Here is a 26,692-nt window from a genome sequence, read left to right on the forward strand (position 1 = left end):
TTCCTGCCCGCCTACGGAGCGCATGCATTTGTCACGCGAGTGTTCTGAGATGTCTGTACGTATTCATTACACCAGGGTTGTGAGATTCCTCGCAGCCCTGCCAAGGTGCTGTTCCTTCTGCTCAGCAGAATTTGCCTTGCGCGCTCCGTCCTGACAATGGTCGCACCAGCGTAAAGTTGAACGAAGTCCAAAGAAGTCCAAGCAGAACGCTCAAGCTTCCTATCGCTGTCTATGCTTCACCCTTTTGGCGACACTGCAAGAGTGCAGCAGTAACTCAATGAGGCGCCCAAGTGATACCTGCTTGTGCGCTTAATACGGATTGCTGTAGCTCTCCTGCTGCTACCTCCTCTCCGCAGCGCATGTCCGGTGTGTACCTTCTTCGTTCTTTGTCCATTCGTGAGCGCTGCACAAACTACATCACGAACGCATGCCAACTCACTCACTTTTATTGCGATAGCAAACAAGCTTGTGGCAAAAGCTAAAAGTCAAATAAACATAGAGGGAAGTGACCCGCGTGTAGAGAAATGGCAAAACCATTGCGTTCAAGTAACTAAATGTGCCCCACTGACTAGATCAGATCTCCAGGACGAAGGATGGGTCATCCAACCAGCCCGGGCAGCTGCCGGGAGACAGGGTCTCTCTGCTGCCCCTGACTCGCCATAGACGTAGGCGATTAATTTGCAGGATATTTAAATAAATTTGTCAAACCCACGCACTTCTAAAGGAACCGAATGGGCAATCGGGACGTCTACAAAAAGAACAGCAGAAAAAGAAAACAACCGCATTTCAATGGTCCTTATCTATGAATTCGTAAGCACCGTTGAACACCAGCCGTTTCCTTAGAGGACGGGTTTGAATAGGTGTCCATCTGTATCTACGCAGTACTGTGGCCGCTTTATCACATCTTCAGTGTCATTCTTGATTACCGACGCTGGAATTCTACACTCTAAATACTAGGGAGAGTATCTCAGGAATGAAGGGGCCTATTTACTCTTCATAGCATTGTTTTACTCCCGCAAACTGTCGACTGCAGTGAAATGCCTTGCTCACTCCGTCGGCAAAGAGAGAGTGCAATGTTGTTTTCACTCTGCCCTTCAGAGAGAGATAGAGAGAAATGCCCGTTTGAACTCTTGCGACAACACAGAACAAAACGTTGCGTAAGCTCCTGTTTCAACTGTAGGAGACTCGCCCCGAACATGCCGATGTATCTCTCACGCACGCTGAGCAAAGAGCACACCGTTTTGCTTCTAAGAGTACAGAGAGCCAAATGCAAAGGCAAGTGGAGCCAGCGCTCTACTTTTTCACGCGGAGTTGCCCCACTGCGCGCGCCTACAACATCGCGGAACAGCACCGCACCGGAGTAAGACGACCCGGCCAGCGGGCAAGAACCAAGGCCAGCCAAGGTAGATCGTTTGTTAGCCATCTTGTGCCGGCGCGAAAACAAGACAGACTTTCCCATTTGTTGGATATAACAGCAAATCATCCACGGTAACTGAATTATAAGTTATTTGCACATTATGCCTATATGACATGCTGTAGCCAGGCACTTGTCGCGAAGTTTGGCCAACGCGATTGACAACCGACTAGTCAAGTGCGCTGCGCCTCTCGTTGTCGATCGAAAACGCCAGTCGTCGCAGTAACTGCATGTGATTTTATCACTTGTCGCCACCGTAAGAGCTTTGCAAAACGCAAACGCTGCCTGAATCTTCTCCAGCCCTCTCTCGGGCCCAGTATGGTTTCTTCAAGGGCCTATCAACAATTACTAAAGTTGCAGAAAAAAACAGAGGTTCTGTAGCGCAGTTCATTGCTAAGCACAAGCCAATGGACCTGCATTTGAGATTTCTCTAAAGCTTTCTACAGCGTCTCAGAAAAGCAACTAATAAACAAATTAGAACCAACCCTCCGAAGTAGCACTACTGTTCATTATATTAAAATTTACTTCAGTGATCGCTTATAAATTCTACCAGTTTAATCCGTCACATCAGGCGCACAACAAAGTATTTAGAATCTTAATTTTGTTCAAAGTATTTATTATTGAGTTGCCCCCTATAGACTAATGTAAAAATTGGGCTCTTTGCTTGACTGCGTTACTTACAGATAAGTTTTGCCTTTCCGAATCACCTAATTATTCATTCTTCATTAGGATATGTGCAAAGGTGCTGTAAAGACTGGTAGATGCGTTGTCTTGGCAATGCCTCGCAGAAATTGCAACTAAAACGTTTGTTACACTGTGCCAAGGTCAAAGTGACTAATCACAAATATTCGGGTTTAATGCCTCGCCTGTAGTCACAGCTCAAGAGTAAGAAAGAATGGGAAGCTCGAAGCTCAGTATTAACTAGCTTTCCACAAGAAAGGCACCACATGACAAGACAAAATTTCTCGCCTATTGATCGTCAAGTTGCACGAAGGAGCCACGCTGTATGAAAAACATATACCTTAAATGTGCGAGAGTTGAAGTTAATAATTTTTATTGCAATACGCACTAGATAACTTATTGAACCTATGGGAATAGCCACAATAAAAAATGAAGCGGGCCATTTATGATCACTTGGAGGTGCTTTTGCAGAAGCAAGCGATGTCATAAAACCTCGACGGCCATGATTTTATCCTCGTGCTCTCGACATCGCCTGGCTTATGAGAATTGTACGTTTCTGCACCCAAACCCATGTTCATTACGCTGCCCAAAAGTGCTGGTAATGGTGAATTGAATTCAATAGCACACATTGCTATTAAACAATAAATACAATTCTATGAGCAAGTGTACGTGTCTGGTAAGCAATCGAAACGCTATAGGTGACGTCATCGATAGACGTACTACTTATACGACAATTCTGCACGAACATTGTGGTTAAGTTTTGCCTCTAGTGGCAGCCGTGCGAATATTTCTTGAGACGACTGATAATGAAAGGAAAGCTCTCCTCTGTATTAGGGTTTTTCTCTTATGATTTTGACACCACTCCTTAACTTTCCTCACTTCAAATTTTGTGCGAAAAGTGTGTGGGGTATTGTGGGTAATGTAATAAAAAGACTGCCTTTAGACCACTTAATGAAATGCGTAGTGAGGGGACCAGTAGGACAAACTCAGCTCTGCACTTAACACAGGACAAGGTTAACCGACTGCAATCCCTCGTATGAAAAAAAAGTTATCGAAGTTTCGTTGGATACTTCAGTATGTCTATGACAGTAAATACGGTAGCCCCCCCCCCCCTCTACCTACGTCGTACATATCTTAACACCGCAGTCGTGGAGTAGTGTAGGATGTGCACAAGTACATTTAATCCCCTCGAAACATATTCGACTCACCTGTTACAAAATTGCTCATTTTTCCATCTTCCTCCTTTCCAAGATCTTGGCTGTAATAAAAGATTATTATGATGGGGTATTCCTTAAGAAAACGGTGCTCTGTACATTTCTGCGCGCAACTGCAATGATTTGTTTCCAACATTTATTTATGGTGGACCCAGCATACCTGATAATGCAGCTAGCGTAATGTAGGGCTTTAAGAGTAACCTAAAATATATAAAATACGTTCACGTACCCGGTTATTAGATACACCATGTCAGCATTTCCAGGTATTTTGCCTTTATTATTATATTCTCTCAGTCCTCTTAAGGTACCTGGCGCATAAAGAAAGCCCGCCTTATGTTCAGCGAAAGGATCGTCCTGCGTGAAAATGCAAGGAAAAGCTTTTGAGGCGCATATGGGTAATATTGGAGTAATTTTCATTCTTTGAGGGCATTTTGCTTGTTTTCTATATCATCAGTGGTTCCACCGGAAGAACGCACCAGCGCACTGTCACACACCCCAATAAAAAAGGGGTACAGGACACTACCACTACCTCTGAGAAAATGTAGGAGACAGTGATCATTTCAGTTTTTTGCATCGAAAGTACTTGTCCTTTCAAAGGAGTTTCAAACCAGCAAAGTACATAGCACGTCATGAGCGAAATACCGGTGGTGTTGACACCGTCGGGAATGCATTGTCCGGACACTCACACTGCCAAGAACATAATTCATCCTTGATTTTTTATCGTCATGGCCATATTTATGATAAAGAACCTCTACGCCCTGCTTGTTAATAGAATGTGTGTTAAAGCCTGCAAACCAGCCCAGTTTTGTATCAAAGAAAGAACAACGTAATATTTTTCTCCACTGTTTGCCTCTTTTTTCTGTGGCTTTTTTTTGCATTTCAGTTGCGCTAGTGGCGAGTGCTTGAACCTAGAAGACGTCATTTGTTTGTTACATGCTCTTAAGGTGTTATCTACTTCCTTGTATTATAGGACGCCCAACAATAAAGTTGTGGTACAAAAAGTGCACTGCTATATTTCCATCTCTTAAAGTCACTAGCCACCTTTGTTCAAGATCCATGGGGTTCAGTTGGTTAGCATGCGGTTGCGAATTTGTCTGCTAGCTACGCCCATATTTTGAAAAAGGGAAGTGCGAGAATGGAGGTGCACCTATTTTCCTAATTGTATTGCCAGCATTGTTGAACATTCATGACGCAATACCGCAAAGGCTGAGTCTAGTCGAAGTATAATTTATAGGCAGCTTTGTTCTTGGTCGGTGCTTCAAAGGGAGGTCACTAAAGAGCACCAAGTGCCATCGGTCGCCGAAAAACTGGGTCAAAATACTGTTACGGGGTTAAAAACAGTCAGACGTATATTTACAAGAAATTTACAATAATTGTAGCAGGTGACAGCGTGGTAGACAGCGCGCGAAGTTCAGAGCGGCGTCTTCTTCCGACCAGGACTAAAACAACTTCTTCGTCAGCGTGCCACATGACCCCCGGTGGCTGAAGCACCGGCTCGGTGCTGATTAGGAGGTGGGCGAATGATACAACTTAAGACGCGCGACGTCGACCGCGTCGGAGCGTTCGCTGAGCCACGGTCTGCTCAAGAGGGACGATTTCGCACGTGACGTCAGTTACTTGACGCAAGACACGGTAAGGGCCAGAGTAGCGTGAAAGTAACTTCTCCGAGAGGCCAACACGTCGCGACGGCGACCAAAGGCGAACCAGGGCGCCCGGTGTGTAATGGACGTCACGATGGCGGGCGTCATATAAGCGCCGCTGATTGTCCTGCGACTCCACAAGTCGACGTCGGGCAATATGGCATGCTTCTTGTGCTTTGAGTATGGCTTCACGGGCGTACTCGGATGTGGAATTCAGACTCGCAGGCAGAAGGGTGTCGAAAGGTAGCGTAGGGTCACTGCCAAACAAGAGGAAGAATGGAGGGAAACCTGCGGTATCATGGCGAGACGAATTATAGGCGAAAGTAACGAAAGGCAGCGCAACGTCCCAGTCGCGATGGTCAGCGGAGACATGAGCGGACAGCATGTCAGTAAGGGTGCGGTTAAGGCGCTCAGTTAGACCGTTGGTTTGTGGATGATAAGCAGTAGCAAGTTTGTGTTTAGTCGCGCACGAGTGTAGAATGTCATTGACAACTTTAGAAAGTAACGGCCTCGGTCGGTGAAGAGCTGTCGAGGGGCGCCGTGGTGAAGGATAACGATCTCTAGGAGGAAGTAGGCGACGTCGGTTGCTCAGCTTGTCGGAAGAGCCCATGTGATTGCATATCGAGTGGCGTAGTCTGTTGCTACAGCAATCCACTTGTTTCCCGAAGCAGACGTAGGAAAAGGGCCTAAAAGATCAACACCTACACGGAAGGATGGTTCTGATCGTACGTCAAGTGGTTGAAGGCGACGAGCAGGGAGTGTGGTCGGCTTACTGCGTCGTTGACAAAGGTCACACGCAGCGACATAACGGCAGACGTCACGGTATAGACCAGGCGAAAAGAAGCGCCGCCGAATGCGGTCATAAGTCCGTGACACGCCAAGGTGACCTGCAATCGGAATATCATGAATCTGGGCGAGAGCAGTCTGATGCAGATGCCCAGGCACAACGAAGAGTCGGGCAGGGCCGTCCGGGTGCATGTTAGAGCGGTACAATATACCATCATGGAATTCGAACATGCGAAGGGAAGGATCGGGCGTCGTTGAAGTGAGCCGTTGAAAAAGGTCTTGTAAGGAGGCGTCCCGACGTTGTTCGGCTCCAGTGTCACGAAAAGCAGCCAGAAAGAGAACGGTGACAGGTATGCCGGCCGCAGAAACGTCAGGAGGGTCGACAGGATAGCGCAACAAGCAGTCCGCATCTTGATGTAAGCGGCCGGTCTTGTATACAACTGAGTAGTTGTATTCTTGAAGGCGCAGAGCCCAGCGGCCAAGGCGCCCTGGAGGATCTTTGTGCGACGAAAGCCAACACAGAGCGTGGTGATCCGTGATGACTGTCAATTGGCGGCCGTACAAATAGGGGCGGAATTTACCCACTGCCAAAACGAGAGCCAGACACTTGCGTTCAGTGATGGAATAATTGCGCTCAGCAGAGGAAGGAAGGCGGCTGGCGTAGGCAATAACACGTTCTCGCCCTTGTTGTTTATGTGCCAAAATAGCGCCAATTCTGCGACCACTGGCATCGGTACGGACTTCTGTTGGGGCTGACACATTAAAGTGAGCAAGGATGGGCGGGGACGTAAGCAGCCCAATCAGCTCGGTGAAAGCACCAGCTTGCTCAGGGCCCCAAATGAATGCAGCGTCTTTCTTGAGGAGCTGACTGAGAGGGCACGCAAAGTTTGCAAAATTTCGGACAAACCGACACAAGTAGGAGTAAAAGCCCAAGAAGCTACGAACATCCTCGGCACAAGTTGGCACGGTAAAGTCTTTCACTGCCCGTATTTTATCGTGATCAGGGCGTACACCCGAAGAATAGACAACATGCCCGAGCACAGAAATTTCCCGGCGACCGAAGTAGCACTTGGACGAATTTAGTTGTAGCCCCACTTGACGGAAAACAGATAGGATCGTCGATAGGCGTTCGAGGTGTGTCGCAAAAGTCGGCGAAAAAACGATCACGTCGTCCAGGTAACAGAGGCAGACGGGCCACGTGCAACCGTGTAGGAGGGCGCCCATCATGCGTTCAAATGTGGCCGGGGCATTACATAAACCGAAAGGCCTCACTTTGAACTGATACTGGCCATCGGTAGTAATAAAAGCTCTCTTCTCGTGGTCCATGTCATCGACGGCAATTTTCCAGTAGTCGGAGCGAAGGTCGATGGACGAAAAATATTGTCCTCCATGCAGGCAATCCAGGGCATCGTCAATGCGTGGTAGCGAATAGACGTCTTTTTTTGTTACCTTGTCGATAACCGACGCAAAATCGCCAACTGTTGTCCTTCTTTTTAACAAGCACAACAGGCGACGCCCATGGGCTGCAAGAAGGTTCGATGATGTCTCGAGCAAGCACCTTGTCAATTTCATGTTTAATGATATGTCGCTCAGTAGACGAGACGCGGTAGGGTCGCCGATGTTTTACGAGAGATGTTTGTCCTAGAGGGCGCTCTCCAAGGACGAATATGTCCCAGCATGAGGCAAGGAGGCAACGTAGTTCTTGACCACGCTGGGGCGGAAGATCTGGAGCAATAATTTTTGTTAGGGCATTCAAGTCTGAAGGGACAGATAGCGAAGCAAGCGTTGAACACGAGGAGCTTTCACAAGTTAAAGCCGAAATGTGGTAGTCTCTGGCTGGCGCTATTTGCGCCAGGGATATTCCGCGCGGGAGTACTTGTGTACAGAGTCCAAAGTTCACAAGCTGAAGGCAGGACGTGTTCGAGATGGTAATGACGTTGTGAGGAAAAGGGACGTTATGCGAGAGCAGGGCATCCGGATTAGGGGATGCGATGCAGTCACCGTCTGGTACAGGTGGAACGGGGGAGACACCTATGTAGGTAACGGCACGGTGAGGGAGGCGAATATGCTCTGTGAAACATAGCCGTATCGGAGCACTATCGGGAGGGTCAATAGCAGTAGGTAGAGCGAGTTGCACAACATCAGCAGAACAGTCTATCAAAGCGGAATGTGTAGACAGAACCAGGATGAGGTCGTGAGGGCAGAGCTGAAGAACATTAAATAAAACAGAATTATGATGTCCGGCGACACTCACGCGAGCCGGACACATGCCAATAACGGCTGGTGTTCCGCTGTCGGCGACTTGGACCACAGGCGACGGAGCAGGAGTGAGGACTTCCTTGAGACGATTCCGAAGCGGAGCATTCATCACAGATACGTGCGCGCCAGTGTCAATCAGAGCCGTAACAGGTACACCACCCACGTTCACTTTAGTGAGGTTCCGATGTGTGGGCAAGGTCAGAAGAGGATTTTTGCGTCGGGTCGGTTTTGCAGCATCGCCTCTAGGTGCTGCACCCGTTAGTTTTCCGGAAGGGTGCACCGGAAAGAGCTAGGGTACGGGGATCGGCGCGACAGGGGCGATCGGGAGAAGCGGCGACGTGGTGAAGGAGAGCGACTAGAGCGGGTAGGAAGAGAAGTGTCACCAGAACTTGCTGGCTGCATTTGCGGGGCGAACCGAGGAGCTGCATGAGGGCCGTGGGATGGGTGGTAGGACCAGGGGGTGGAATTCCACGAACACTGGCCGTGACGGGAAACATGGCCGATACGGCCACAAGTGACGCATATAGGCCTGAAGTCTGGAGTACGCCATTCGGCCGGGTTGCGATACCGCGTTGGGGCATTCAGGTTGTGGGCACGTATGACAGTGCTAGACGGAGTGTAGTCAGACCGATTAACTGAGCAGACGTTGGTCAAGCCAACGTTGGCCAATTCTTGGCGCACGACGGACTGTATCAATGAGGCGGTCGCCTGGTAATTGTCGGGGCCATGGGTTGGGGTTGTGACAGGAGATGCGGCATCTATTTCACGTCGGATGACTGAACAGAAGTACTGAATAAATAAATAAATAAATAAATACTTTGTATTGAACCATGCACTTGTAACTGGGCGCCATTACGCGACGTTTATCTTTTAACGTGAAGTAGTATATGACTACTCACACCGGCGTCTGAAGCATCACTCTAGCCAGCCCAGAGTGGCTCAAAAATGCCTAATCATCATCAGCAGCAGCAGCAGCATGGTTATGCCCACTGCATGGCAAAGGCCTCTCCCATGCTTCTCCAACTACCCCGGTCATGTACTAATTGTGGCCATGTTGTCCCTGCAAACTTCTTTATCTCATCCGCCCACATAACCTTCTGCCGCCCCCCACTACGCTTCCCTTCACTTGGAATCCAGTCCGTAACCCTTAATGACCATCAGTTATCTTCCCTCCTCATTACATGTCCCCCCCATGGCCATTTCTTTTTCTTGATTTCAACTATGATCCCATTAACTCGCGTTTGTTCCCTCACCCAATCTGCTCTTTTCTTATCCCTTAACGTTACACCCATAATTCTTCTTTCCATAGCCCGCTGCGTCGTCCTCAATTTGAGTAGAACCCTTTTCGTAAGCCTCCAGGTTTCCGCCCTGTACGTAAGTACTGGCGAGACACAGCTGTTATGCACTTTTCTCTTGAGGGATAATGGCAACCTGCTGTTCATGATCTGAGAATACCTGCCAAACGCACCCCAGCCCATTCTTATTCTTCTGATTATTTCAGTCTCATGATTCGGATCCACGGTCACTACCTGCCCTCAGTAGATGTATTCCCTTACCACTTCCAGTACCTCGCTACCTATCGTAAATTGATGTTCCCTTCCGAGACTGTTAGACATTACTTCAGTTTTCTGCAGATTAATTTTTAGGCCCACCCTTCTGCTTTGCCTCTCCAGGTCAGTGAGCAAGCATTGCAATTGGTCCCTTGAGTTACTAAGCAAGGCAATATCATCAGCGAATCGCAAGTTACGAAGGTATTCTCCATTACTCTTATCCCCAATTCTTCCCACTCCAGGGCTCTGAATACCTCCTATAAACATGCTGCGAATAGCATTGAAGAAATCGTATCTCCCTGCCTGACGCCTTTCTTTATTGGGATTTTGTTGCTTTCTTTATGGAGGACTACCGTGGCTGTAGAGCCGCTATAGATATCTTTCAGTGTTTTTACATAAGGCTCGTCTACACTCTGATTCCGTAATGCCTCCATCACCACTGAGGTTTCGACCGAATCAAACGCTTTTTCATAATCAATGAAAGCTATATATAAGGGTTGGTTATATTCCGCACATTTCCCTATCATCTGATTGATAGTGTGAATATGGTCTATTGTTGAGTAGCCTTCACGGAATCCTGCCTGGTCCTTTGGTTGACTGAAGTCTAAGGTGTTCCTGATTCTATTTGCGATTACCTTAGTAAATAGTTTGTAGGCAACTGACAGTAAGCTGATCGGTCTATAATTTTTCAAGTCTTTGGCGTCCCCTTTCTTATGGATTAGGATTATGTTGGCGTTCTGCATAGATTCAGGGACACTCGAGGTCATGAGGCATTGTGTATACAGGGTGGACAGTTTTTCTAGAACAATGTGCCCACCATCTTTCAACAAATCAGCTGTTACTTGATCCTCCCCAGCTGCCTTCTCCCTTTGCATAGCACCCAAAGCATTCTTTACTTCTTCCGGCGTTACTTGTGGGATTTCAAATTCCTCTAGACTATTCTCACTCACATTATCATCGTGGGTGCCACTGGTACTGTATAAATCTCTATAGAACTCCTCAGCCACTTGAACTATCTCGTCCATATTAGTAATGATATTGCCGGCTTTGTCTCTTAATGCATACATCTGATTCTTGCCTATTCCTAGTTTCTTCTTCACTGCTTTTAGGCTTCCACCGTTCCTGAGAGCATGTTCAATTCTATCCATATGCCTAATAATATAGGACAAAAAAATTCTAAAATGCCTAATATATAAGATATACGTCATGAGGAATGCAATGCCAGTGTTTCACGTTCTAAAGTGATGTCATTAATCTCCTAGGACGAAATAAACTCTCATTGCATTGGAAAACGGGTTCTAGGTGAGACGTGTGTGGCCTGGAGCCAGGTATGAGCACAAAAGCATGCTATAAGTGTTCCTAGTGTGCGAACGCACATTCAGCGGTAATTCGTGGTTCCGGCAAGACGAGAAGAGAGGCTGTGCCCTCTTGTCTTCATACTGGTGCCTGCGCGACAGCCTCGAATGCAGCGGAAGGCAGCACTGAGCGTGCTCAATGGGTCCCACGTGATCCGCACAGAGCCGTTATATGTGTAAAGCAGTTCGGAGAGTAAAGTGGCGCTGCCTAGGTGAGTTAACGTTGCGCGCGAGCTGCTTGGCAAAGCAGCGCGCAACTAACCTCGGCACGCTAGTCTTACCGACGAGGACAAGCTTCGCACATTTCCGATAATTACCGTTACAGAATCCCGGCCTTAATTTTTTTTCTAGATATCAGTGCCTTATAATGCAGACTACTTGCGCGGCACTATCCACGCCTTAAGCTCTTTGTGAAGTGATTTTGCAGTTGAGGCCCGAAAATCACTCTTACTCCTCCCCTACTATTTTTCTTGAACTTGCTGTGATGGGTCTGGAACTTTGTGGGACGGCAGCAGGGGCGCCACTCCAAGCACCATTCCTCCGTTTGCTGAGAAGTCGCTCGCTAGTGATAGGCTTATACTGCGGTGGAGTAAATAATCGACCTCATGCCTCTTGCTGGTACACGTGGTCAATTTGTTTATGGTGTGGGAGATGATCCCAAGGAAAGAGCGACATCTTTCAGGTGCCTTGGAAGAACTAAACTAGTTTTGGCCTAAACAAGCTGTTTTTTCGTTCAACTAGAGAGTGGGAACATAGAGCAAAAGCTTCAGAACAAAGCATCAAGTGCTCTTTTCCCTTGGTGACACTTTTATATCGCCACAATACGCTAATACCACTAATAACTTGACTCGAGATCTTACGTACTATCTCTCCTTGTGGAAACAACGCTAACACTGTGGACCTACAGAGCAGAACCAAGTGTTCTCTTCCGTGGTGTTCTATTATTCCAGTGAACAATGATTGCAAGACTTACTTTGCTACGTGTCAGTCCAACGAGGATGAAGCTTATCCGCGGATTTCTCATGTCCAGATATCTTAGGTTCACCTGAAATACACCATCATTTACAGTTATGACTTACTTACCGAACTTGTTCCTTACACATAGTACGCTGAAACTTGGTTAGCATTATTTTAAGATATTCGCAATTGGTATTATTAGGCAATAAAAGGGGGTGTAGTCTAGCAGCAAAAACGGACATCCAATAAACACGTTATCTCGTGTCATTTTTCCGTGATATTGTTAGGGTGAGGCGTTCATTTGATATAATATGATGGTTTATGACAGCGAGAGGGGTAGTGTTAAGGCCACTGAGAGTACTGGAGGGCATAGCAGTCCTCTTCACGAGTCGTCGGCCATATCGTAGCACTATTCACGTTACAGACGGTGCCAAGAGAGGGAGTTATTCAGAAATCCCATGGTACAAACTTCTAAATATGGTGACATTAAACGAGGCTCGTAATGCGATTGTGACTTCCGATGCACGTGATGCCGAAAATCACGTAAGTAACGTCATTAAGGTACGCCATAATGTTGAAGGGGCCAGTGTAGTGGGCCATGAACTTTAGGCACAAGGCACGCTTGTGATGTGAAGTCCAACGCCACACCACATCTCCTTTTATGTATGAGATCTACTTAGGTCGTTTATCTTAGGGAGACTTTGAATGATTTGAGATTAAAAGTACCGGAAACGCGTGTGCGCCAGCCTCCTAAGCGCGACACAGAGTGTTATGTGAATCCAAGCTTGATTATGTTGGAAAAATGAAATTCCTTTTCGTTGAGCGCACCAGCGAGCCGGTAATCAACCTTACCGAATTTGGGAGGAAGACTCCGCATATAAGAGGACAGATCCAAAAATATTTCATGACCTCGTGTCTAGCGCGGTAGCGTTATGCTGGTGACTGTGACGACTTACTGTAGGTCCGATCGAACGCCGTGCTCATTCGTCAGGTGACTGAGGACTAAAGTTTCAAGGTCGCGAAGGTGGCACTGAGAGATCAGGGTCAGTGCAGCCCTGTCGAGACATGTAAAGGCTATGTTAAGAGGACAGTTGTGCTCAATATACTCATGGAAAGTAATCCTGAAAAAGATGACAACGTCTTGGGGATATATGAAAGAGCGATCGTCTACTTCAGGCTACAGAGAACTAGGTCCATATACAGCAGAAGGTAAGAAGGGGCATTACATAAACGAGACGGCATTACACATAACAAACTTGAACAAGATGTTTGGTTTTATCTTACGAAGGTATTGGAATTCGTCAATATAAAGACCTCATGGTTGCAAAACATTGTTAGTCTAGTTCTGAAATCCATGGAAGAAAAATACAAAGCCGACAGCAGTGAATGGCTGCAGTTGTAGGCAGATCAGGAAGGTGTTTTTCTTTCTTTTTTTGCAGCAGGGCTGAGTTGTAGGTAACGGACGCACAACCTGCACGAGCCATATTTTCTCTTTACCAAGATACAAGATGCAGCCGACGTCTTTTAAATGAATGTGTTTGTTTTCATTTCTTTGACATGCTCAGCAATAATTTTACTCAACCAGTGAGACTCGACATGACCTCTGCTGAATCAGGCTGGAGTTCTAGTCTCTATAGCAGCCAATGTTCTTTCTGTGTGTCTCGTCAAAATGTTGCGCAATCCAACCTCTAATACGCTATAATAGGATAGTTCGTACAGGCATTACCCAAACTTGCTTTCTCGGGGTCTGCCATTCTTGTTAGAGTCACGGACGAGACTATGCTTTGAGAGAATGTGAACCTTGGCTCCTGGCTTCGTTGGTAACAGACATTCAGCGCTGTCGGTTCAAGAGTTCGAGAGTTCTTTCAAGAGTTCAAGAGTTCTTTATTTATTTGCATAATAATAAGGTTACAAATGGGGATTATACATACATACAGAGGGAGGTCCCATAGTCAACAGACTGTACAGGGGACCTCCCATTACAAATGAGTAGGATATATAAATACAAAGCAGCTATATGACAACATATGATAATATGACAATATGACAACATCAAGCTAGGCAAGAGTGGCGGCATCCTCGATGTCGTCACATAGGCCCACCGTGTCTATGCTAACGTCTGGCTCAAGTAAGGCCAGTGGCATCCCGCTGTGCAGAACAACAGGTTGAAAAAACTCCAAGGCCCCTAATTTGAATGTTAAGTTGCTAATGTGAAGGATGCCACGCAAGCACATTTTCTTACGGACATTAGAGACATCACCTCAACTAGAACATCAAAGTTATTATTGTCGACACCACAGTCATCAACAGGCACTCGCACTATAAACAATGCCGGCAACAGTACATCTTCCACGATGGCTAGAGTGTCTTGGCAACCAGAGGCTGCTTTGCAAGAACGCCAAATACTTCATAAGCCCCCTAGTTCATGGTAGCATCACTAGCGTTTTAGGAGAATTATCCTTAGTAACCAGCGATGTATGTAGCTGAAATGAACTACAAATTCTTCCTTAAATACTTTCGCACCCTAAGTGATACTTGCCACACTTTCATCCAGAAGCCGTCAGGAGAAAAGCTGTTTTGGCCTAGTGTGTACTTGCTGAAAGACATAAGGGCCCCAAGCAGGGCACAAGGAAAAGCGGAGACTCACTGGCGATGATACCGGCGGCACTTGCAACGGATTTATTTACGGTACAGACCCACGAATAAATGGACAAATGTACGCACGCACACACTATCCTCAATACTTCCGACAGCGAGACATCTAACCACCTCATCTCTGGCTGAAACAGCTGTAGTGATGTATAAATCATACCGTTTCTATTTCCCGAATAGTACCCTTCCATTACCACGCCTGATAGTAGCGTTGCTTCTACCGAGCTTCCCGGCTACCCTACATCGGACAGACCGGGCACTCTATAAATGAACGAGCCAGGGAGCACGGCCTAAAACTTTTAAAAACACGACAAGGCGCATTTTCTCGCGCACTGCAATGCATGCATGTGTGAGCCCCATTTGGGAAAGGTAGATTTTCGGCAGATATTAGAATCACAACGTATGAGAGATAATGGCAACTCAAAATATAAGACAGAAGAACACTAGCTCTTTAAGTGAAACAGCACTTCTTTCATACGAATCATAAACAAGACTGTTCGCTCGATGGCTGTATCGAGTAACGGGATTAGAGTACGCATGCGCGTATTGGTCAAGTTATACTCCGGCTCTCTGACATGTTTTGTTTTCCATGATCAGTATACCATCTATGTCCACACTTTATGTCTAATTTGGAAGTGCAGTATGTTTCAAAAGCGTATGTTCGGTACGCTTCCTTTTGATGGCTGGGTCCACAAAAGTATTTCTTCGCCTTCACAATGAAGCGTCATTACGTAATAGTGAAGAGAGACCGGTGGCAAATTTTGGTGTCACCGACTATACTTTGCCAGAGGGTAGAAATAACGGCCGCACAAGAACGCCAGAACAGAAAATTCCATTCCCAAGTTAACGGAGTACAACAGGCCGCACAAATGAGTCCACTTACCTAAATAAGTCAGAATATCGTAAATAATTCGTGAACAGGCACAGCCGTTCGAAATAAATAAACAATTCAAGATAAATCGATTCCCAGTAAGAAAACATAAATGTTTCGAATGCAAAAAGTCAGAATTGCATCCTTAAGAAGTCAGAAGACGTACTCACTGCATTTGTCATGACTGCCAGATAAGCAATTAACTCCTCATTTTTCTTAAATGACCTTTGGTGCACCGAGTCCGAAATAACGTGAAGCTCCACAGTAAACTTATCTCGGTTCGCTGATCGCTCCTCTTCTTTATGTTCCATGTCATGATGTGCTACATATGAAAGCAAAGTGAACATTTTTAGTAGTGTTCCTTGTATGTATAACGCTACTTGCAACGGGCTCCAAATCATTCCAAGGTGTGTATGGCGAAAGTGGAAATGATAGTCAATGATGGCACTGCCATACAAAGTTGCCAGCATGAAAAAACGTTCATTCCCATAGCACGAATATTGCGTTCGTGAGCACGAACTCCTCCATTCATTTTGATACTCCAACTTTGCATTCTTTTTTGGCTGAAGCGGTGGAGCACACCACACACCAAATTTTGAACGGGCTTCTGTATTTTCTCTAGGTAGGTGAAGTTTCAAAATTTCAACCCTACTTCTAGTTAAACTGAGTTGTAACAAATTGTAGCACTATCAACACTAAGAACTGCTTGCAATAGCGGCTTTTAATGCATTCTGGTTCTCCAACGAGCGAAAATGGCTCAGACTTGTCGACATCCGAATGTAGGGTACTTTCAATTTCGGCATGTGTTCTGGATTGAACGAGAAGGCCAGACGAGAAACCTTTAAAAAATTAAAAGTATAAGACACGCCGAGGCCTTCATAACAACGGTGTTGCGTCTGGCCAGGGTCACAAAACCGAATCAAATGTCATCTTGTAGTTCACAAGAACGATTTGAAGCACTACTTGCTTTTGGGCTTAGCATGTGAAATACACGGCTTCGAGCGATCTATCCATAGGCTGTCTGATGAACTTCATGAAATTAAGAAACTCTTTGACTGCCTTGACCAAGATATGAAGAATGTGAAGCGAAATGTTGAAAACATGGGGACATCTGGGGTGCCTCAGGAACTCAGTCAACTTCGGAATGGCGTTGACGCTCCTAGAGTGGCGTAGCAGACGCCAAAACTTAAAAATACAGGAAGTTGTTGTTCTTGCCTTGTTGTTGATGTCTTGCTGTTCGAGAAAAACAGGCTACAAAGTATGCAACTATTTTGATGCGACGCCATTAAATGGTTGTTTGAGCGAAAAGTAGAGAAACGGAACCTAAGTTCTCATTGGCTGCAACACCACTTCACGTGCGCACCTCGACGGGTTAGAGAAGTTGAAAGGAACTGCTGCAACGCAGGCGCGCCCGCTGTTGCGTGAGGGGACAGGGCATCAGCGTGACGCCATGTCACCCTGACACTCGGAAGCCTCTGTTATACGCACGTTTCTTGTCCGTGCAAGCTCTCACCTGCATTCTAACTTCGCCTAGGTAATCGCTATACAGAAATTAGTGCATAAAAACCGAAGAAATTCGAAAGAAAACACTTTGGCGGTAGTGTCTTTCGAACCTGTGACCGCGTGCGCAGAATCCAAATGTCTTACCCATTGGGCTAAACCAGCGCCTCCTTGATAGCAGGCCTGTGCACTCTGCCTTATGACATCGTGCTACTTGGGCCGAAATTTCCACTGCCAAGCCCCGCATGGCAAAAGTGGTGGCGTCACAATTCACCATGGGTTATTCGAGAGCGTCGCCATTAGATTGTATGGCAGTTGGGCAAGGTAGCACGACGTCGTGGATCGATGTGCACCGGAAATGCGCTATCAAGCAGTCATTGCCCAAGCATCTCAATGCGCTCGCTTGCCCTCGAGGAGTTCATAACTTGAAGACCTGCTTGCAAGCGGTCAATTAAACAATTATGGTTTCGCATTCTCAACTCATAAGTGCTTAGGTGCCCTCGTATCTTTTAGAGTGAAGCTCGGCAAAAGCTGTTATCACCGAGCATATGAAAAGGCGAGTCAGAATTGATCTGTGCTTCCCTCGAAGAAACGGGTGAAACATTTCGTGTACAAGTGCGCACACCATGCAAATGGAAAAATACTTGTACGCAAAGAAAATGGTGCTTCAGCAGCAGTGGCTGAGAAAGAAGGTGCGCTTCGTAATCCTACTTAGTAGTTTTGGTTATCTCTTTGTCACTTTCTGCTGTAATTTCTCAACATAACCATGTCTCACTTATGGTTACTCAAAAAACAGGAATTAACTTAAAAACTAATTTTTGGGGCTTTATTTGCCAAAACCTCTTTCTGATTATGAGGCACGTCGTGGTGGAGGACTCCAGAAATTTAGACCACCTGGGGTTCTTTAACCTGGACCTGAATCTACGTACATGGGTGTTTTCGCATTACGCCTCCATCTAAATGCGGCCTCCGTGGCCGGGATTCAATCCTGCGAAGTCGTGCTGAGCAGCCCGAGATTATAGCCACTGAGCAACCACGGCGGGTCAAAAACCGGAATGGTACGCCCCCGTTGAGGCTAACCCAAAGGCTATTATTAGCTGTGCCTATATCAGTGCGAAATTTTTTAATAGCACAGTAGAACAACTTGAAATCTTTTTGAAGATATCGATAAGGTCTGCAACGTTGTTATAATAAATGAAACAGGATATACAACTGACAGTCATGTCTTTCAGCTATCTCGGAAGTAAACATTCTCGCTGAATAGGACATCAAGTCGCTGGGATCGAGGTGCATCATTATTAATATTTGAACACATATAACATATTAGCTAATTGTTCATGTGCAATGGCAGATTATGAAGTATTCTTTATGGCTATTCAGTACGTCTTTGTCATTGATGCTCGCTCCCCCCCCCCCCCCTCGATGGGGCTATGGGCCTATTGTCCTAATAAATATGGCATGATTTACTTCCAGAAGGAGATATTGAGGTTAATCTGGCCTCCAGTACTGCACATAGGTTTGTCTATGAGAAGGCATTTGTTTCAAATGGTTGCATTAAATTAATCACTCTATCAGTAGCAAAAAGCACAATCTCCCACAGTACAACTTAGCATACCTTAGCAGTATTCCACATGGTACTGACGCAAATTAACAGGCATCATATTTGCCAACAAGATCATGCTCAATTAGCTTATATGTTTCATACCATAACAGGTTTCTTTGTGTGTGCAAAAAGTACTTCGTTAACGAAAGCTTGGCAAAAGGACCTGGGAAGCCATGGTTAAAGGGACTCTAAAGGGAAAAATGATTTATTCTGCATCAGTAAATTACCGTTCTACAACACCAAAAACACCACTCGTACAACGACAAGACGTTTGGTAAGCCAGAAAAAGCGCAAGAACGAAATACGGGTGGCGACGCCTACTTAAGTTCCCGCACCTGGGGGCTGTGACGTATTGAATTTTGATGGAATATTCTAGGGCCTACTAATTATATATAGCGGTACATATTCACTATATTGTGTTCTAAAGGAACCAAATAATAAACATGGAAAGTTTCGGGAATTTTTATTCAGCCAACGCGGCCCAAATGCGAAAACATACTTTGGAATCCCTGACGCCACGCTGACGTACCGGCGCTGGGGTTTCGGCGCGAAATTCAAATACTGATTCTTCGACCTTCATTTTCTCATCTAATAATGAATCTATTATTTTGAAATCACTGTCTGCAGGGTTCTCAAACAATGCTTCGTTAGTCTAAACTGATTTATTGTTTCGCTTTAGTGTCCCTTTAAGCAAAGCCTTCTTTTAACCAGTTAGGATGCGTGACAAAATATGTGCAAAATTTATTATAACTGGAGAGCCTCTGGATGTCGACCCATTTAAAATATTTCGTAACAAGCGAACCAAGAAATTATGGGAGGCACGAAATGCTTATTATTCGAAGTTATTTTCGTCGTGCAAGGATGGCAATAACAAAAAACTATAGGACAGACTAAATATTCGCATTAACAGAAAGCAGAGGAATATTCTAGCGAACAAATTATTTTCACAGCCGTTTACTGATTATTTTGTGCCCAGGGAGGCTAGCCTTAATCAGACTATGTCGTATAATATTTGGGTGCGGCAAAATAAGAACAATAATTTTTGCGCCAATCGGACAATTTATATAAGTTCAGTATAGCTAGGACTCGAAAATTATTGCAGCTGAGATGCTGGTGGGTCACAGATTCGACCCGTAAAATTTTTAACACATGGAACCACGCCTGTTCAGGCTCGCACTTACAATTTGTGTATTTCTGCAGGCTTATTCCGAGAGAAAATCAAGATTTCTACTGTAACTGTACCAAATATGAAGCATGTGATAAGTTATATAATAAATGCTGTGGCCCAACATCAACCTCCCGTGTATATTCTAAATCTTTTGAAGTGGTTATTCTAATTTACTTTTCTTCATGTTGTAATTACCTTAGGATGTTAGAAATTCTCAATACAGTTTTCGAAAAAAAAACAGATCCACTGATTTATCCCTTCTTGATCACAAGGAACATATCTTGCAGAACTTCGAACACGAGCTCTCAGCAACAGCGATATTGGTCGACTTTACACGGGCGTTTATCCATATGAATCAGGATATTTTACTTTACAAATGAAAGAAATATAGAACTACAGACCTCACACTCCAACCACTAAAACGTTATCCCAGCTGACGTCAATTTATTTCTGTTAGAAAAATTGCATCATTAAATAAAGAAATACCGTCTGGTATCCACAAGGCAGCGTTTTGAGCCTCTTGCTCTTTAAAGGGACAATGAGGTTACCATAAAACCAAGTTAAAGTGGTAATTCAATTCTCTAGAACTTCTAAGGCGTCAATATAATCGCGAACAGAGCTTTAGCAACCGCGAAATTGAGGTAAATGCATGACACGATTTGAGACTCCCCAGCGACATTCCGGTACTAGCCCGATGACGAAGGCAATCCTCATCATAATTTATGTCACTAGTACTCAACTACTCGTATTAAAAAGATCATTTCATTTTATTATAAGACGAAAGAACATGCTACTTGTCTACTTCTATTCGATTCTAAGAAAAAAAAAAACATTTTCACGTTACCCTTGAGTAGTATGGGTGATAAAAAGGTCTCGTTTTCGCTCGACTCTGCGCGTTCGACTTGGCGCCGCGCGCGCTTTGGAGTTTCAGTTGTTTCTTTATCGCGTCGGACTGCGGTGGTCCTGCTGGCTCGCGAAACTTGCATTTGGAACAAGCAGCGAGAATGCCACGTCCGTGTGATGTCGTGGAATGCGCGAACAGTCCGCGGAACTTGGCCAAGGGCAGTTGCAGTGGCGAATCCAACGTTACTTATCACTGTGTGCCAACGAGTGAACCTCTCCGTTTGAAGTGCTTAAGTGCCGTACCTCTGGCAGAGCGCGCTGACAAAGAGCCGAGAAATCACGTAGTGTGCTCGCTGCACTTTCGTCCAGAGGATTACGAGTTCAACGCCAACTTACTGAAGTCACGTGGAGTGCCTTTCACAGCAGGCCGCCTTCGTAGTAGTACGCAACGACGCCGGCAGCGCGACCCCTCAGCAGCAGGCCACGTTCATCATTGTTAAAATCGCTGAACTCGAGCCCAGCATCGCGAGATAACGTGTCGTTGTCAGAGTCGTCCATTGCAATGAGCGTCGAAGTTGGCGTCATAAAATAAAGAACCAGCTGAACGTCGCGCGCTTTCCCTTCCGCTAGCCACCATAGTTCCACTTTCGCGCTGCTGTCGGCTCTGTCTTGGCTCTGTTTCTGGCCGCGCGTTTGCGTTTTGTAAAAAAGGCGTAGCGCCGTCTGCGGGAGCCGTTTTACCACGGAGGAAGGAAACTAAGGAGAGGCCCTGACGTCACTCTTTGTGAAGCAAAAGTGAAGCCGGAATTCGGCGTTGCTCATGGCGATGCTCCGCCTTTTGGGCCACCCTCCTCTCTTGTTTACATCTCTCGCGAAACCACGCCGCGCTGCGCGTGGTGTCGCGCGCGGAGTGCGCGCGCGCTCGCGGAACATCTGGCAGAGCACGGTGCAGGTAACACAGCGCAACAAGACACGGTGACTAACGCAAACCCGTCCACTCAGCGCCTTTGCCACGGCCCGAAACCTACCAGAGCAACACGTGTGAGCGCTCAAAACCATAACAACGCCGCCATTGTGGCCCAAAAGGCGTGGCCATACAACAAAAAAAATAAAAAAGCAGCAAAAAAATGAGAACCTACTACGTCATTTCCGCCACACTTTTCTCCTAGCGCGCGGAGGGGGTAGGGCCTCTCCTTAGTTTCCTTCCTCCGTGCGTTTTACTCACCGACGGCGCAACGTCACTATCAGGCCATGGCGTCAACAGTCCTCGATCGGAGGGCGGGTGATTTGAACTGCGCTAGAGGCACGCGGACGCTTCAGAACGCATTTCCTCTTAAAACAAGTCTCTACTTCCCACGAAACGAGTGTTTCGAGGTTTCTGGGATGGTATTTCAACAGTCCACGTTGACGTAATATTAACATTTAGTGTCTCCTTAATGTGTACGTGAAAATATTGTTTTTTTCTTATCAGACAAGAAATTTGTAACTTACACAGATGACAAGAGTGTGTTCATTCAATCATGTTGTTACACTTATTTATTACCACGGGAAATAAATTTTTGCGTAGCCTCTCTTATTGCTCCGCAGAAAAGCTAAATGGCTAAATTTGAACTCCAACAAAGCGAAGGCTGTGCTTTTTTCGTACCTACGGCACAACTGTTCTTTTGAATGAAAACCGAACGTTTAGATCTAAATATATAGAACTTGTGGTCAAAAAATAGTTGTTAGATGTACATTTCACAAGCGCTGTACATGGTGTCCCACGTAACTTCAGTGAAGACGGTAAAAATGAAAGGCAGCGAATTGAACCGAACTCATACTATTTCGAATAGCCTATAGTAACTCAGGCAATTTTGATAGATATCAAGGTAACGAAAGGACCATGAAAGCACCAAGGCGTAGGCGGCTGTTTCATTACCTACGGGACACACATGTCGTGATACTCATGTCATGACTTGTCATTTATGTTCTTCATACACTCTTGCCATACTATGCCAATTTTGGTACATACTAAGTTAACGGAACGGCAATGAGAGCACCAAGACGTCGGCGGCGGGCTAGATAGATAGATAGATAGATAGATAGATAGATAGATAGATAGATAGATAGATAGATAGATAGATAGATAGATAGATAGATAGATAGATAGATAGATAGATAGATAGATAGATAGATAGATAGATAGATAGATAGATAGATAGATAGATAGATAGATAGATAGATAGATAGATAGATAGATAGATAGATAGATAGATAGATAGATATAGATAGATAGATAGATAGATAGATAGATAGATAGATAGATAGATAGATAGATAGATAGATAGATAGATATAGATAGATAGATAGATAGATAGATAGATAGATAGATAGATAGATAGATAGATAGATAGATAGATAGATAGATAGATAGATAGATAGATAGATAGTGCTTTTCAGTGCATTGGCGCGGATTACAACAAAGGACAAATAGTGAAACAACCAATTTCTTCAAATTTAAATCTTCAATACTTACCGTTCCAATTTCTTCGCTCTCTTTTCTTACGCTGGTTGAGTTCATACGAGCGTTGGTAAACTTGTGGGAGTGTCGGCTCTGCAAAAATAGATATACATATTTGCTTCGATGCACAGTAAGTTGGAAATTCTTGAGTCTTATTGAGGCAGTTTAACGGTTGTGGTTAAATAAAGCAAAACTAATGGTATAACAACTAGTGATGTTCTTGCCAGCTGCTGTAATCATGTGGGGGTGATAGACATTAAAGCGTGTTGACTTTCCCGTACGCAGAGAGAACATCAGACATATTTATTAGGCAACAGGTGCTATATACGTATACCAGTACGAAACGGGACGCATATTACACAGGGAGCTGGACTAGTCGGCGAGAATTTTGTACCATGCGAAAAGGCAGTCGGTTCTTTCCGACATCACTGCCTTGATGGAGTTATCTCTCATCTAGCATCGCTATGTTTTAGATTCCCCAACTATTTTTCGCAATAGTGACGGTTACAACTCAAACCAGTGAGGGAAATATTTTAAATAACGTGTGTGCCAGGAGATCTTGAAGCCGCCTTTGCACTTTTAACTGGGAGCTGTTTAAGCTTTCGTTTTGCCGTGGAGCGTTACCAGAAAATTCAGCCCAGCTGTGCACCGCCTCGCGTTGCCTAGCAACCAGCTGTGAGAGCACCGAGTCACGTAACCTCCTCGCACCCCACGCGCGTATGGTGGAGTTGTGACGTCACAGGCTAGTAAAAGCTCGAGCCGGCCTGGCGGCAGACCTCTGGCCTCCTCTGCTCCATGCGTACGTGCTGCTGCCATGGGGATACCGAAGAAAGTCCGGACGCCCGAAGAAGGAGTGGCTTACCACGAAGAGCGCCGTACTGCCAAGCGAGAAGCTATGCGTCCCGCCGAGCTGATCCGGAACACCGCGCCGAAGCTGCGGCTAAGAGGCGACGTCGAGTCGTGTATCTCGAGTTTCAATTGAGGGAACGCGAGAGTTGTCGCGTCGTCGAAAAGCGATCCCGGCCTGCGACTGCTCCAAAACTTCCAGCGTCAAGCCCGTCGCGGCTCAGCAGGACTACGATCGACAAAGGAGAGCCTATCCGGCCCATCGCGCCGAGGCCACCGTCGATAAACGCCATCGCCGAGCCGAGGATCTCCAGTTACAGACCAGAGACAACGAACTCTGCCGACTGAATGCGCGGCATCGCCGGGAATCGCTTTCGGGCCTGCGTGTCACCGAGAACTTACAAACCGAAGCCCACAAATCTGTGGGAGGTGCGGACGGCCACTTCCAGCGCGAATTTCTCGGCATAGAGTTCGGGCACAGCTGCCGCGTCTGTGACCGGTTCTGGTTTGACGTGAATCTCTCCATGGTGAGATCGGTGCGGAACTTTCAACAGACGAGCTGTGCCTTAAAAGTGCTTAGCGAAGCTTTCCCCCATGCCACCGACCACGACAACGACCACGACGACGGTCGGGCGTCAAGGACGAGGACCGAAGGATGATGATGACGGCTGGTACCGAAGCACTGTACATAATTAATTGTGATGCACCTACTGCGGCTTGTATGTGTGCGACTGGCTGGGGCTTACCGGCCTGGCCGTGTATGAGCTCGCAAAAACTTGACGGAACTTAGCAAATCTTGGCGACACTTAGCGTGAGCACAGTCAAGCCATGCACAACGTCGCAAAACTTAGCAAAACCTAGCAACGCTTAGTATGAACGTATCCGAGCCATGTATAACCTCGAAAAACTTAGCAAAAGCCGGAAATAGCTCCGCTGTGACCCAGCCTTGCACCACAAGTGCAAACTTCCCGCATTTTCTTGTGACATGCGCGAACAGTACGCTTAAAACAAGCCAGCCGGTATAGTACATACTATAAGGAGGAAGACATTATTGACCCTTCCCGTGAGGCAGTTTCCTATATAGAGCAATGAGATGGCCTTCTCGGCTGCGCGGCGAATGTTGCATCAGCGAAAGCGCACGCATACTGAACCATTACCACTCCTGCCCAGCTACCGTGCAACCGGCTGTCGGAATTGCAACTAGGTGCTCGCTAACGCGCCGTGCACCATCCACACTGCAAAATGAGGAGCCGTAGGAGGAAGACATGTGCAGTAGTTGGCCGCAAAATAGTGCCTGCCATGTTGAGAAAAAGAAATAATGTCCGCGGCTATGTATGTATATATATATATATATATATATATATATATATATATATATATATATATATATATAGACCTGCCTTCATACATTACATTACAGAGTCGAGGGGCAAAAGGCGAGCGTAAAAAAGGACACGACAATTGCATTTTCCCTGCGACATTCACTGCGCGACAACTTTCTTGGCCGTCACTACTTACTATTGCGGCAACCGACTAGCAAGGAACGACGGCAAATAGATAAACATAGTTTGTACCTATATCCACATCTTCTTGTAGGGTAAGCAAGTAATTGTACATGATTCCGTATACCAGTGTTTTTTTTTCTTCTGGAATTGTTCAAGTACTTCGAAAAATGTATTATCGCTTATTCTTGTCGCTGTAAAAAGATTTCATGCTGTTTTGTAAACCTGCATTTGAAAGATGTCGGGCCGATATCGACTCCGTGTCGATCATAAATCTGTGCTTCTTCTCAATACGGGTCCTTTAGCAGGCAAGAGAACCAAATGATGCAATTTATAACCTGTTCTCACGCTCTCATAGCTTCCTCACTCCCCAATATTGCCCCAACATGCATCAATTTGAACTTATAACTACAGGGCGAGAACATTTATAGGAACTCTGCAATGATCATGAGAGATACGGTGAACACTTCCTGCAGTAAACAGGCTAGCCTGGCAAGGAGCATTAAGAGTGACATTTCCTCAACACAAACCAAAGGAGTGGACTGAAGTAGCAAGGCACACTAAGGATAATCCAAGCCCTAATATCAGGCCATGTCACATGCGGAACCTGACACTCAAGCCGCCTGAAATCAAGAAACTGAATGTTGTCATTCGAAAGGCAATCAACGTAGGCTTGACCCTCCCGCCCATTGCATTACCGGAGATATTCCTCAACCTCGGCATCCAAAATACGTGGGAAGAGCTTGCCGAGCCTCATAAAATCGGCAAGCTAGAGCGGCTCAAGCTCACTGCCACCGGACGTACGGCAGTTTCGCGCTACCGCAACTACATTGAAAGCTACATTGCCTACACAGGCCAGAAAGCAAGAATCCCACCCGTCCTGCAGTACTGTATCAGCTTTGCAGGCATACCGCTCCATATGCATCCAACTTAGAATAAGGAGTGTCGGCGAAGCAGAATCCGCGCACTTGGCAAGAAACACGCGAGAGACCCTGACTCGAGGCGCACCAGTGCTGCCCGGTATATAAAACAAAACTCCTTTGCCTTAAGCGTCGTGGGTCACCAAGACAAAGAACTGGCAGCTTTCACCATCCAAGCAAGAGCCTCCGAGATTACAGCGGAAACGTCAATCCCTCTGGCGATAACAATCTGCCCGGAAGGGGCAGTAATGCTCACTGAGTCCCAATCAGCAGCTCGCAGCTGCCAAAAAAGGACGCATATGCCAACCGACACCATGCCGGCCAACAATGTCGGTGACATCGCCCTAGACCACTTTGAGCTTCTGCAAAACCACCGGCTCAGCACAAGAACGTGCCCTTTACCACACGAGAATTTGAGCAAAGAGGAAAAA

General features: G+C 46.0%; 1 protein-coding gene across 2 annotated transcripts in view; it reads right to left on the reverse strand.

Annotated features, from left to right (window-relative positions):
- The window catches only part of LOC126519179 (venom metalloproteinase BumaMPs1-like), a 67,025-nt gene that overhangs the window by 28,940 nt on the left and 11,393 nt on the right, over window positions 1-26,692 (reverse strand). For both annotated transcript variants that reach the window (XM_055065325.1, XM_055065324.1), the window contains exons 5-9: window positions 23,009-23,086; window positions 15,550-15,701; window positions 11,873-11,944; window positions 3,539-3,663; window positions 3,304-3,353 (exon numbers count right to left, since the gene is read on the reverse strand). In XM_055065325.1, the coding sequence (XP_054921300.1) occupies window positions 3,304-3,353; window positions 3,539-3,663; window positions 11,873-11,944; window positions 15,550-15,701; window positions 23,009-23,086 (477 nt within the window). The remainder of the gene's footprint in view (window positions 1-3,303; window positions 3,354-3,538; window positions 3,664-11,872; window positions 11,945-15,549; window positions 15,702-23,008; window positions 23,087-26,692) is intronic.

The sequence above is a fragment of the Dermacentor andersoni genome, chromosome 10, assembly GCF_023375885.2.
Source record: "Dermacentor andersoni chromosome 10, qqDerAnde1_hic_scaffold, whole genome shotgun sequence".
Lineage (NCBI taxonomy): Eukaryota > Metazoa > Arthropoda > Arachnida > Ixodida > Ixodidae > Dermacentor > Dermacentor andersoni.